General features: G+C 38.4%; 1 protein-coding gene across 1 annotated transcript; it reads right to left on the minus strand.

Moving 5' to 3' along the window:
* Window positions 1–1,794: 1,794 nt before the first annotated feature.
* LOC129100886 (uncharacterized) lies at window positions 1,795–8,565 on the minus strand. The gene is made up of 7 exons (XM_054610425.1): window positions 8,516–8,565; window positions 7,621–8,256; window positions 7,447–7,509; window positions 6,960–7,209; window positions 5,134–5,189; window positions 4,014–4,982; window positions 1,795–3,860 (listed from the first exon to the last, which is right to left on the minus strand). Coding segments are annotated over exons 1-7 (4,041 nt in total). The 5' UTR covers window positions 8,517–8,565.
* Between the last annotated feature and the right edge of the window lie 6,113 nt (window positions 8,566–14,678).

Consider the following 14,678-nt stretch of genomic DNA (forward strand, 5'->3'; position numbering starts at 1 on the left):
TGTTTGTTGAGACATAATAATCAGATGAAAAAGACAAACCTATGTGCCTGTTCTGTATGTTCCCATCTTAATCATATGAGTTGTGCAGAGATCAATAAGTGCCGGTTGACTCTGCTTTACCTCTATGAGGAGATGCTCACACTGAGAAATGAAACTAATTGTTAGTCTTAGCAGTTATTTTGTTTTGTTTATTTATGAACAAGTGGATTATACATTTCCAGATATTGCAATATGTAAAGATAAGTAAAAGAAAAAAAAAAAACTTGTAAAATGATGACTCAATAAAAAAATGAAGGTCATAAACATTCACATTCATCAAAACTGAATATACAAAATACGTTTCAAATGTCCAAATGAAAAGAATATGTAGAAAATGCATGTAGAAATACTATTCTACAATACATCCAACAAAGGTTAAGGTAACCCAAAACATAACCCTAACCCTAGCATGATTTTAAATGCTTATATATAAAGCTCAGCTTGATGGAAAGTGAACAGCTGTAGGCTGTGTCTGTTACTTTCATGGCTGTTACCACGCTCATTAAAATGTACATTTGGCGGAGGAGAAAACCTTAACAAGTTTCATATAGCTATGGTTGTGACACCTGGAAGTCTGATTGCAGGGTAAATAATTGACACGTCAAACGAAGGAAACATATTCACACTGGCTCATTCAGTCAGGCTAAAGCAATGTTTGTCCATGAATTGAACATTTAAAGCAAATGCTTATCTGTTAAATTGTTTAGAAAATGCTCTGCTCAATAATACAGTAATACACAATAAAGTAAATGTCCACCTCAATTGTCCAACTTTGCAGAAAGCATGCTGAGATTTCCTGTGAAAGCTCAGGAATCCATTTTAATCAGAGAAAAACATTGGCTAACTTTCAATGAACATCTGGCAAATAGTAAAAGTATCTTATAGGTAAATATTTAATAACAAATGGCATCTATTCTTAAGATGTAAGACAATAAGAGTAAAACTTTATCAGAAGCTAAATCTTTTGAGTAAAACAGAGTAGGGCAAACTTTTGTCTGCATTTGTTTTATTGTCAATTTGAACTGGCTGCTATGACATTTTAATTTCCCTCTGTGGATAAATAAAGGTATCTATCGTTCTGACAGGTGTTTGACAAGTCAATCAGCCCGGTGACATAATTGTCAATGAATAAAAAACAAAGAGTTTCTATCCAGCTTGGATCCAAACATACTTGTGAGTGCATACCAGTAAGTAGGCCCTTGACAAGAATGAAAACACAGAAGGGTTCTGCTTCTGGCGTGTCATATAAGTCAATTATAACATTACGATTTTAACATTGGCCGTGCTACATCTGTATGAATCGGACTGGAAATAAATTAGACAAGAAGATCAAACAAAACAGCCGGGACAAAACAAAAAAACAAGCAGGTCAAACGGACTTCATGTATAAAACAGTAAATGAACGTCACTGCAACATTGTCAAAGGCTGTTGATGAAACATGAACTCTCGTTAATAATGATCGTCAGCTGTCAACTTTCTCAATCTTCCCTTAGCTTAAGGAACAGTTCTTCATTAATATTATCCAAAGTCTTACTGTAACTGCTCGACTCGAGCTAAATACAGAAAGTGATACGGTTTTCCTGAACAGGTGAGTGAATTAGCTTCTAAATAATCGGGCTGAGAGTCATGAAAACAAATGAACAGCTCTGTTTAAACAGCTGCTTAAGTGTCACTTTAAGGAATAATCAAAATTGCTCATGAAATACAGCAGGACTTTTCCTCTTCTGGGGTCAAAAGTTTCTCTTTCAACTCATTTATTTCTTTTTTATGCTTTTTCTGCAGTTCATCCATTTCTTCATCCTTTCTTCATCTTGACCTTCTTCATCTTGACCTTCTTCGTCTTGGGTCATGCCTTGCTGTTTCAACTCCTTCACTTCTTGTTCCTGTTTCTCCTGCAGTTCTTTTATTTTTTCTGCCTCATTTCTTTGGTTTTCTTCCATAAGCTTCTGTTTGAATTGATCCAAGTTTTGCTCATGTTTTTTCTGTAATTTTGCAATTTCTTCCTTCTGATTTTGTTGATGTTGGGTCAACAATTCCAGTTTCAGCGCATTAATTTGTTGTTCGTGTTCGATTTTCCTTCTCATGAGCTGATCTTCTTTGTGTTGGGTTGAAGGTCCCTTGTTTGTGTCTTTCATTTCTTGTTTGTGCTTTTTCTTTAATTTATCAATTTCTTCCCTCTCTCTAGTTTTGTATTGGCTTGAAAGCTGTTTTTTAAGGTTCTCTTCCTCTTTTTTGTGCGTTTCCTGCATTGTCTTTATTTCCTTCCTGTTTTCTTTCTTTTGGGTCAGCAGTATCAGTACCAAGTCAGTCATTTCTAGTTTATGTTTGTTCTGTAGTTCATCCATACCTTGCTTTAGAGTTTTTTCTTTGTGGCTTGAGAGTGTTTGAAGGCTGTCATATTCCTCCTTCTTCTCCTGGATGTCTTCCTCCTGCTGTTGTTTCAGATTCTTCACTTCCTCGATGTGTTTTTCTATCAAAGCTGAGAAGTCCTTTTCCTTTCTATCTCTGAATTCATTGAACTCTTCAGCTTTAATTCTGGCCTCCTCTTCATACTTCTTCTTTACGCTCTCCAGTTCTGTCTTGAAGTTTTCCTCCAACTCTTTTTGCTTTTTCTCCTCTTGCTCCTTTCGGATTCGATCTTCTTCCTTTCTTTTCTTTTCATAACTTTCTCTTTCCTGTTCATATTCTTCTTGGAGCTTTGTCAGTTTTGCTTGCTCTTCCTGTTTTATCCGTTCATATTCTTGATGTCGTTTGTCCCACCATTCTTTTTGTGTTTTCTCCACATTCTCTTGTTCTCTTTTCATCTCTTCTCTGCTCTCCTCCAGCTTTCTATCAATGGTTTCCTTTGATTCTGATTCTTCTCTTATTTTTTGCTCCAAAGCTTCAACTGTTTGTTCCCACTTTTGTTGTTGAATTTGTTCCTCTTGTTGTCTCTTCCTGTCCTCCTCTTCTCTCATTTTCTGTTCATTCTTTCTCTCCTCATGTTCCTTGTTGATGTTTTCTTTCATTTCCTCAAGTTGTTCTGCTCTCAGTTTTCTCTCCTTTTCAATTTCTGCTTTCTGTTCTTCCATCCTTCCTTTCATTGCTTCCATTTCTTCCTCATGTCTTTTTTGAACTTCCTCCCTCTCTCTCTGCATCTCTTCTTCCTTTTCCTTCAGGATTCTCTCCACTTCCTTCTGTATTGCTGCTTCTGCCTCTTGGAACATCTCTGTGGTGTAGCAGCTGCCACCATTTATCTTCACCATTTCCTCAATCTTGGTTTTCAGCTCACTGACTTGCACACGGTTTCCTTCATCATGGTTATTGAACACATGATACCTTCCTCCAATTGTGTCAATCATATTCTTGAATGATTCATCACATTTTGTCCTAATGTACTCATCAATGGATCGCTTTTCACGCTTTAATTTATCTCCTCCAGTGAAAAGAATGATGGTGAACTTTTCAGAATTTTCCCCAAAGACTTTCTTGATGAGTTTTAATGTCTCCTTTTCCTCTGGTGTAAATCTGCCAATTTGTAACACCAGCAGGAAGACATGTGGTCCAGGAGCCAGAAGACTGATGCATTTCACCATCTCCTCATTAACCTCTTCATGGGACAAAGTTGTGTCAAACAGACCAGGAGTGTCGACCACGACGACGGGACGACCGTCCACTTCACTCTCTGCTTTCTGACAACGTTTGGTGACTGATTTTTGGCTCGATTCAGCTACAAACGCCTCTCTTCCTAGAATGGTGTTTCCTGAGGAGCTCTTTCCGCTGCCAGTCTTTCCTATCAGCACAATCCTGAGACACTCTGGGCTCTGCTTCTCTTCATCACCTGGGAAATAAAAGACCTGGAGTTACTTTAAATGGTGACAGTAGCTACAGTATAGACTGTAAAGGTATGAGGGCCACTGGATGGATTAGGACAAAAACAATTGTAATGATTTATTATTAGATAAAAATAAATATTGAAATGTACAATACTTACAGGTGACTTTGCTTTGTGTACTGAGGTTCTTCAGTTCAGTCTGTAGTGCGCTGATCTTTTTTATTTGGGCATGTGCAAATATTTCTGTTGTGTAACAACATGGTTCGGTGTGGTCGGGTTTCAGTCTTATTTTTTCCACAGAATCCAACAGCTCTGGGATCTGCTGCTGGTCCTTGATGTTGAGAACAACATATCTTCCTCCACAGCTCTGACAGAGATCCTGGATCTCCTTGTTTTCTTTCATAAAGTTAACAACAGCTGGAGCTTTAGGATCTGACTCCACAGTGAACAGAATGAAGGTGAAGTCATTGACTGCAGAGCTGAATGTGTTCTGGATGGTCTGTAACTCTCCCTTGTCTTCATCAGTGAGGGGAGCCACAGGTAGGACCAGGATGAAGACATGGACGCCCTCAGGATCACAGAGGGAGATACACCTGAGAGATTCCTCCATCACTGCCTCCTGAGGTTTTCCATACAAGGCAGGCAGCTCCACCAGAGAAACCCAACGTCCACACACCTCTCCCTGATGTTTAACACACTCTGATGAGTTGGAGACTGAATGAAGCTCTGTCTGACCTAAAATGGCCTTGGCTGCTGAGGTCTTCCCTGATCCTGTCCTCCCACACAGAACCAGGTTTAAGGATGGTTTCATCTCTTCAGTGAAGGTGAGGAAGGTTCCTTTGTTTTCACGCACAATGTTCTCAATCTTCTCCATTAGTGATGTATGGTCATCTGCAGACATGCTGTACCATCTCTCTCCACAGTCTTTAAGGAGCTGATGAACACAGAAACTTGTTTCTCTCTCATCATGTGTCATGATGACCATTGAGTGTTTAAAAGCATCTCGACCAAACAAACTCAGGGTGAACTTCAGTGTCCGTCTGTTCTCCTCAGTGAGATCAGAAGGCTTCACTAACAGCAGCAGAACATTTGGTCCAGGTGAACAAAGAGTCACACAGCTCTTCACCTCTTCTCATGGTCTCCTTAGACAGACTGAAGATGTTTGGAGTTTTCACGACTGTTAATGGTTTTCCTTTCCACTCTCCACAAGTGGCCGCACATTGTCTGGTTGGGGAACTTTTTTGGTAATGAAAGCTTTGGTCCCTGATGATGAAGTTACCAAGTCTTGTCTGTTTGTCCTCACTTTTCCCCAGCATCACAATCTGAAGCCAGAAGCTGTAATAAAAAGAGAGAAAGATAAAATGGCATGAACTCAGGATCAGGTTTTAACTACACTTAGCTGAGATAAGGAGATCTGTTTGGGCATCGTCAGGCTTGGCAAAAGTTCTGGCTCAATTCATAGTGTCAACGGTTCAAGCTCTGATTATTTACGGAGGCGTTTATGTTCAATGCGCTGCATTATTCTCCAAAACGTCAGAGTGCTTTCGAACAAAATGAACTGTGAAGAATCAAAAGAAGACAACAATGTAACCCAGAGGTTTGCCCATAGACTGTAGGTGTAAGACATAAACTAACCTCCAAAATGCCGAGGAGGGATGGCAATTATTTTAAAACTCATATCTCATATTCATGGATTACTTTATTGCATTTATACAAGCACTGTAAAGAAATAATCCAATTATTACATGCATTATGAAGAAAATAAGGTTAAATATCCTGTAAATAATGTTATTAGGCTGCTAAATATTTACTCAAAGGTAGATTTTTAAGACCTCGTCTTTCTAAAGCATTTAAAAGCAAATTGGCCATTTTAGTATAATCCCTAGACATATAAATAGTTCTTTATCAGTCAACTATTTGTCACAATAACGTGATCGGGTGCGCAACATGTGCTGAGTTAGAAAAATTCAGAGGTACACGGGCACTGCAACCACTTGCCGAGCCTACCTGGACCAGGCACTGTCAATGATTACGTAATTTTACAGTGCGCTCCTCACGCCGGCTTCACTATGGCGACTATAAACTTTCACTCTAACTTAAGTACACACCGTTCATCAAACGTGTTAAATCAGCAGGGAGGACAGTTAAAGTGTGGGGGACCAGATTCAGTACTGTGTTTGCCACTCAGGCCACCCTGGACTCCACATGGACATTAACTCTTATGCCTCCACCGTTCTGCACCACATCAACATCAACAATGTCACAACCCTCAAGTGGATCAAGAAATTGTCCAATCAGAAGCCGTGGAGAGACTAAAGGCTGCTGCTGTAGGGCGGCAACAACACTTTCAAATCAGGGGGAGGCTCAGGCCTACTTAAGTTCATCCAGGGCCAACCTGAAGTGAGGCATCAAGCACAGCAACAAACTAACAAATGAGGACGATTCAACAACAACTCTGACTCCACCTCATGGCAAGGCATCAAGGCCATCAAAGGCATCCTTTGACAGGGATAACCAGGAGGCCATCAAGACTGTGCTCCCTGCAGACCATGAGCCCCTCACACTCCCCCCACTGATGTGAGTGCTGCACTGAGCAGGATGATTACATGTAAGGCTGCTGGTCCTGATGGTACATGTGCTCAGGGCCTGTGCTGGGCAGCTGACTGAGGTCGTGATATCTTCAACCTTTAAAACGGCCCAAGCAGCTGTTCCCCTGTGCTTAAAAACACCTCCATCTTGCCTAAACACTTCACTGACTTAATGACTTCCTCGTTGTTGCTTTAGACCCCACCATCATGAAGTGATTCAAGATGCAGGTCTTGGTTCATCTCAAAACCTGCTTGTCACCCACAGTGGACCCGCTCCAATACGCCTACAGCCAGAACAGGAGTCCGGAGGTTGCCATCTCCAAAGTTCTACACTCAGCCCTCTCCCAGCTGGACATCAGCAACACCAACTCAAGAATGTCGTTCACTGACTTCAGCTCAGCATTCAACACCATTCTCGCCTCCAAACTGATAAACAAACTCAGTGTCCTGGTCATCTACATCTCCCTCCTACAACTGGATACTGTACTTCCTAACCAGCAGACTCCAGCTAGACAACCAAACCTCCTCAACGTCCCCCTGAACACCAGTGTGCTTCAGGGTTGTGAGCTGTCCCTCTTCACCCACGACTGCATGCCTATAACTTGGTCGTAATACCATCATCAGGTTTGCAGACGACACAGTGGTGGTTGGCTCATCAACAGTAACGATGAGTCGGACTACAGGGAAGTGGACCGACACCTGGTAGCATGGTGCACTGATGACGATCTGGCCCTCAACGCCAAGAAACTTAAAGAGCTTATCGTGGTCTTCAGGAAGATCAAAGTTCAAATTCTATCTGAAAGTTGAGCATGTACCATTGAGAGCATCCTCATTGTACTGCAAATATACATTTATCAGATACAAAGATGATATAATTGTAGATAATACTTGTTTTACTCTAATTTAATCATTTTCAATGGTGAAGAATTGTGGGATGTATTTGGGTTAATCATGTTGAAAGGATGCCCTAAAAAATCAGATTGTATTGTGATAAATTGACTTACTGTGAGTCTGAAGGGTTTTCTCTGAGAGTGAAGGTTGTGGATTGATTGGAATAACATGCAGCCCTGTTAAAAAGATGACATCATTGATTTTCAGCTTAATGTTTTAATTTCATCAAAGAGAATTGTCTATTAATAAAGTATTGATTTCCTTATCAGAAATGTTTCTACACTTACCAGCAGATTTAACAGCATCTGTGATCGGAGTCTGTTTTTCCTTCTGTTTTGGACTTTGATGATCACCTGGTAAAGTAGATACTGTGTCCTCAAAAACATCGTAGCTAACGTGTTCTCCATTGTTCTCTTTTACAATTTGAACCAAACGTGTTAAAAGTTCTGGACGTTCAAGGTTCTTCTGCCACAGATATCTGTATCTACTCATTCTGATCATGTCTTTTAAGGGCTGGTCTTTCTCCATGAAAGCTGAACTCTCCTCTCTGGATGTTGATATCAGTATCAATGAATGATCAAATGATTGATGACTGAAGAGTTTCAGGACTCTGCAGAGCTTCTCTTTGAGTTCCTCAGTGAAGTCTTCAGGCTGTAGAACCAGCAGGAACACATGAGGTCCAGGATCAGAGAGTCTCTCACAGTTTTCTACATGTTCTCTTAGTTTGTCTTCAGAGATGTTGGGGAGCAGCAGATCTGGAGTGTTGATCAGAACTATTTCTTTCTCTTTCATCCGTCCTCTGACTCTCAGACAGTGATCTGGTTCTTCCTCAGTGTTGAACTCAGTCTCTCCCAGTATGAAGTTCCCCACTGAACTCCTCTCAGACCAGCTGTTCCCCAGCAGAACAACCCTCAGCTCAGACACTGAGAAGAGAACAGTGAGTTAGAAACACAATAAGTAAAAACTTAACCCAGGTTGAAAACAACACAACTGGACTAACAACCAGAAAGTCATGTCTTATTTAAGATGGAATATTTATGATGGACTATCATCCTTTTCAACTTGAAACTTGTAAATATTTAAATCAAATAAAATGTGAGTCAGTACCCACCACCTACAAACACTAACTCTAGATGTAAATACACAGAATAATATTTCTGACACAGTTTATTTTGAACTCACTGTTAGGTGGCAGCCATTCATAGCTGCTGCTGCGCTTCAGAGGTGGAACATCTGGATCTGTAGAGATACACATTGTTTAATACACATGTAATCTGTCATCAATCTGCTCAATACAGTGATTGTTGTCTTCAAACATCTTCACAGCCTTAACAGACTGATACTATTATTATCTGCTCATCCTGAACTAAGATGATTATAATAATCTGAATCAATACCTCTGTACCTGTGATGTCTGTACTCAATAACAGAAAATACTTCCTTAGAAAACAAAGATTCTTTGTTATTATTCTTTATTGATTAATTAAACAAATGATTTGTGGTAGATGATTACAGAGAAGCAGCAGGTGGTTTGTTTGCTACAGAATATGATCATCAGGTTTTGTTTGGTTTATCATTCATGAAGGAAACATCAGTTTCTATCTATTGATCTCTAAATCACGTATCCTGTTCAGGTTCATGTATGAGGGGAGGAGCCTATTCCAGCTTACATTGTATGATTGGCTGGGTTCAACTGGACCAATCAGCTGTCACTAACATTCACACCAACGGGTGACTTAAGTTACCAAAACATTGACCAGGTTCAGTCATGTTGGCCTCCCATTGGACGATTCCTCAGAATCTATGGCCCCTAATCACACATGATGCATGTTTTGGTTCAGACACAGTCTCTCTCTCTTTATGGATACATATTTATATAAAATACAATGAAAGACTCACTACCTCAATAGAAAATAAGACAGGAAATAAAGAGGGAGAGCTTTAGTGTAAAACTAAACATGGATAGAAACATCTTTACTTGGACTGTGTTTCTCCACATGTTCTAGTACTAGTGTCGTCTGCTGTCTTTGACTTTCTAGCTGCCACTTTAACTACATAAAACTGATATAAACTTGTGTACTTTTACTGCTGATACTTTAACTACATGCAGCTGAGAATACTATTTGTCAGTTCCTCCTGCAGCCCACTAGATGGCGGTCGATCCATTTGGTTGAGAATACAGACTGTGGTTCCTTTGTCCTGCATAGTTGGTTTGCTTCTTAAGGCAATATATTTTTTAGTTAAAAAAAGTTTTTTCATCCTTACTGCCACTCTGCTCCACAAGTGAACTGTTTGAAGAAACTCCACACAGATGAAATAAAGAAAATGATATCTTACACTGTTCACAAATCCTGTGACAATTGTGAAAACTGTACAAATCCATGCAACAGCTACATTTTAGTTAAAATAATGAAGCGTCTTGTTCTCTTTGAGAAAAACTAATTATTGCTTCTCAGATTTTTGAAATGTAGCCAAAAGAGCTAAATCCTAACTCCAACAACAACTTTTGCAAAGCAAATGCACCCTTTTTATTGATCAATAGTTATACTAGTGCAGCACCAGTTTGCGGCGTGTCCTTGCAGAGCACATGCCCATGACCAAAAACAAGCTTACAGCAAGCAAACATATCATGAGATGTCTTGTCGTGTGTTGGACAACCGTCATTTCTTTTCTGTTGAGCATCCAGTTGATCTGAACTGTTGGTCTACCACATCGTTTTTTTACTTCTTTAAAATGACAATCAAGCCGATGCTGTACTAAAAAATACAGCTAATGAATTAATTTAATACACAAAAAAGTACAGTATTCATCTCAACATAACTAAATAAATGAAGGACTGTTTAACTGTACTACATAACACTGTTTAGCTGTTAATACTGAACTCATCACTGGGTTTATATTTCTATTCGTTGGCAGTTATCTGGAGTCTCTTCACCGACTCACAGAGAGCACAGTTAAGACTTAAAGTGTATCAGAAGAAAACAAGGAATCTGATTGGAAAGAATAACTGATGACAATCTATCACGAGAATGTTGAGTTATCCATCAAAAGAAAAATACAGTTATTTATAGTCAACATTTCGAGTGTATTTTTTTTCATAATTCATGCTCCTTTATCTTTAGGAACTGGCTTTTCTAGCCAAAATAGACTTTGGCGGGCGATCTGATTAATTAATGGGGAACACTGGCTTATTAATGTAACAGCTGAGAACCAGGAAGGAAAGAACAGGTATAAGAACGGTGTCTTTCCACACACAGCACACTCATACACACTCAAATCAGACATAGGATGATGAAAGTAAACAATCTCTGTAACAACCGTGTTTTGCAGTTGCACTACTGTAACCCTGTGTATACACAGTGAGCAGGGACCATCTGACCTGTACAGAAGACGTAACTTATTGTCCATTGTTGTTTTGTACTTATCTCTATTATCTGGCTCTCCTTGTTTTTATGTCTTCTCCATGTTTTATCCTCCTGTATGTTTGAATGTAAGTTCACTGAGAGAAACCACAGTCAGATTCCTTGTGTGTCCAAACATACATGCCGAATAAAGCAGATTCTTAATAATAATAATAATTATTATTATTATTATTATAATCACACTAGAAGGGCACTTACACAGTGTAGTCCTCCGCTAAATATTCGGCAAAAGTTAACAAAATTGAAAAATATTTAGTGTATCCTCACGTGATTCAGATCCGTTCCTAAATGTAACGGCTCCTTCCTTTGCCCAAGCTACACCCATCTACCAGGTTTAATGAGAATCACGCCGGTAGTTTCTCTGTAAACCTGCTAAGAAACAGGCCTAACCCAAAACACAACCTCCTCGGAAGATGCAAACCGCAAAGTATCCAAACAAATTTTAGAATTGTGAGAACAAGTACATCTCCTTTTTTAAAGTAATAAAAATGGTTATAAAATATCATATCGCTCTGCATTCACACTGTAAAGAACATGTCCGAGCAGCACTATTGACTTCCTGTTCTCATCTGAAATGGCGTCTCCACGGTTCTCTTCTGCCTAAATGTGAACATTAACGTTTGTCACCGTCGTCTCAGTAAATCTCCTCATTTCAGAGAGATATTAAAGAGATTAAACGCAGACTGAAAACATATCAGGAACACTCTTTTCAGACCGAGAACACAATCATCTGTTTTCTTACAGACTGTTGGATGGGTGTCATTTTATTTCAGCTCAAGCACATGAGGCCTGTTAACTTGGCTGGTCACACCTGACACGTTATAGCAGTAAAGTGTTCACATATATCTACTATTGTTCTATTATCAACACTATTGAACCATCAACAGTACACATACACTACTTTAAACACTTCTTTGTCTACTTTTGGTCGAGTTCACTCACCTCCCGGCATAATGCTGCCACCCGAACAGAAGTACAAGCGAAAGTAAAAAAGAACTTTATGAAAGTTTGAAAAAAGAAGGAAGTAGAGCCCTCTCATTGCAGCAGCAGGAAATGTTTCAAAGCCACAGTTACCAGTGTGACTGTGTGAAGGACAGTGACTCATTTTCAGAAAGCTGTTGTACACATTACTTTTTAAAACTTGACTTTTAACACATGCTGATATTTACTGTCATATGTTTATTAGCCTCCATGTTTAAATGAACCAAACAGAGCTGTTGCTCTATTTAGTCATAATAACAGCTGACACTTTAACAAGTCTACAATTTTACAGTTGAAACACGTATTATCTCGGATTTAAACCCTCATAGTAACAAACAACATTCCTAAACCCTACTGTGGTCAAATGTAATGTAGTGGCTGGTGAATGATAGACATCATTATCCAATACATTTTAAGTAAACCACCTCTTAGCCTTTCAGTTTTCAGGTTTCAAATGACTTCAAAATCATTTTTTGAAAATAAAATAATTAACCCCCAACGGCAGGCTGTCCATCATCCTCTCCTGGTGCTTTTCTCACAGAACTTGGTCAATCAGAACTGTTCTGAAACACTCTCTGCTCTGATTTTCAGAATCAATTTCACTCTTCTGCTTTAAGTGTCTATATATAAATGTATATATTTACATATAAATATATGTATTTACATACATTTAAACATGTAGATTAACAAGAGACACCTGCCTATGAGAACTGTGCAAAGTGATTTTAATGAAAAAATAAAAATCTTTATTTTCATTTTAAACATAATTTAAATATGTCTTTACAATTAAATATAGCAATGCCAGATTTATTTTAAAACAGAGAATGATTCGTTTAATTTGTTTATTTTTACCTCAACACTTCCTGTTTCTGTTTTAAAATGATTAAAAATGGACAGATCCCTTCACATTAAACACAAGGCTTTGACTTTTTTTTTGCAGGACATTTGTTGTGGAAAAAGCAGAATGTCTCAAGACTCCACAGATTAATACTGGCTATCTATGCTGATCATATCAATCATCATACATATTAACACTTCTTGTGTCTAAAATCGATATGGCATTAGAATGAAATGATATCAAACATTCTGGCCGTTATGAAAGGCAAACTCTATGAAGAAAGAAGGGCTGGCAGCAGGGAAACCATAATGCTTCTGAACAAAAGTTCTAAACAAGATCTGAGGCTCTTTGGGAATCTGAGGCCTTCTGAGTTTGTGTTCTTCTGGACTTTTGGAACATCAACAGTCGCTGCCAAAGTAATGTTTGCATTTATCCAAGTTTGGTCCAAACGCCCGGAGGAATTCTCACGTTGTCCATTTATCAAGGATGCTTTTGGGAGGTGAACCGTGTGAACCCGAGTAGTCAAGTATCCCAGCATGCATTTTGTGTATCAACTAGCAGCAGTGAAGGTGGTCATGAGCCAAAAGCACTGGTAGGTTATCATTTTTCTATTACAGCTATTATCACAAAATTAAGTTAGGGAATTGAGAATTTTGTTTAAGCCAGAAAGTAATCCTTTATATTGGAATTAACCGTTTATATGTTGATCATGTCCCTTCTTTAAACCCTGATGTATCTGTGGTGCTTTAAACATAAGATGTACTTCATTTCAGAAGATGAGCTTTAGCTTTTCAGTCTTTTTTTTATTTATTGGAGAGTTCATTGTACTTTTGTCTGGAATTTGACATGTTTGATTCCAATATTTTATCAAGTCTTATTAAAGTTATTATTTTCACTACATTCAAGCTAAATAATGTGTAAACCTAAATTAAGGATCATCTGAGGAGAAGAAAGTCTTCACAGAATGTAGGGCTGCAAATGAAAGCTTCTTCTTTTGTTTTCAAAAACATTTAATGATTGATGATGTAATGCGTCTTCCTTTAATTATTCATATCTTAATTCATCTTATATTATCTTTTACTGTCTCATGTTAAACTGAAGTGTTACAATAGTTACAGAATGTGCCAAATTCTTCCTCGTTTTTTTACCCAGAGCTTTTTTTTTACAGCTTCTGTTCGGCCCTTAACAGCTAGCAGGCCAAAATGAAGTGGAACCATTTGAAGGACAAATGGAGGGTAAGTTACCTGTTTCTCTTTGCATCAAATACTTGATTCATAAAAACAGTGTTTTATATATGGTGAGGTACTTGCATGTGACTTTATATTATTAATATTTCAACAAAATCAACAGTAACAAGGTTTTTAATAATAATTATAATCTTTATTTATATAACACATCAAAAACACATCAAAAACATAAAATAAAATAAAACAGAAAACCTTACTTTTACAGAGCATGCTTTTTGCACTTACATTTTTAGGGCAATCAAAAAATTTCAACGGATGAATAAAGACGGGAAAACATTTTACAATTGAAATGACAAACAATTAAATAAATAAATCAAAATTCATAGACAAAAAGGTATTTGAATACATAAAAGATCATTTGAAAGACATATGTGGGACCCTGTGGAGCGCACATAAAGAGCTGTTAAAAAAAGGCTTTGCAAAAAATAAATATGTTTTTAAATGATGCTTGAAAATGTCAATAGAGGCTGCCTCTATTATGTTTTTGGGTTGGCTGTTCCAGTTTGGAAGCATAAGTGAAGGAATCTGCATCTCCAGCGATTGTCGAGATACGTGTTTAGTCCATCATTGATTAGAACATCCACTCAGCCGCTGAGGTCACATTGCTAGCTAGTTGCATAATCTATAATCACAATGTCCACACAAATGACTATTTACTCTTCACACACACACACCCACTTTTTCTACTTCTGCCACCGCAAAGCACAGTTCCAGCGACTCAGCATCGGCCCAACACCCGGTCACTAAGCAACAAAAGCCTAATCATCAATGAATTCATCACTGACAACAACCTTGGCAAAAACACCTGGACTACTTTGCACTCAACATAACCACCCCTACTGGATATCATTAGCTGG

The sequence above is a fragment of the Anoplopoma fimbria genome, chromosome 13 (genome assembly GCF_027596085.1).
Source record: "Anoplopoma fimbria isolate UVic2021 breed Golden Eagle Sablefish chromosome 13, Afim_UVic_2022, whole genome shotgun sequence".
NCBI classification, from domain to species: domain Eukaryota; kingdom Metazoa; phylum Chordata; class Actinopteri; order Perciformes; family Anoplopomatidae; genus Anoplopoma; species Anoplopoma fimbria.

Bases quoted from the DNA above. Each gene is read 5' to 3' on its own strand.
- LOC129100886 (XM_054610425.1), bottom strand. The intron at 7,210-7,446 runs GTAAGTCAATTT...ATCTTCCTGAAG, and splicing joins GAAAACCCTTCAGACTCACA to ACCACGATAAGCTCTTTAAG. The intron at 4,983-5,133 runs GTAACTTCATCA...GACCATGAGAAG, and splicing joins GGACAAACAGACAAGACTTG to AGGTGAAGAGCTGTGTGACT.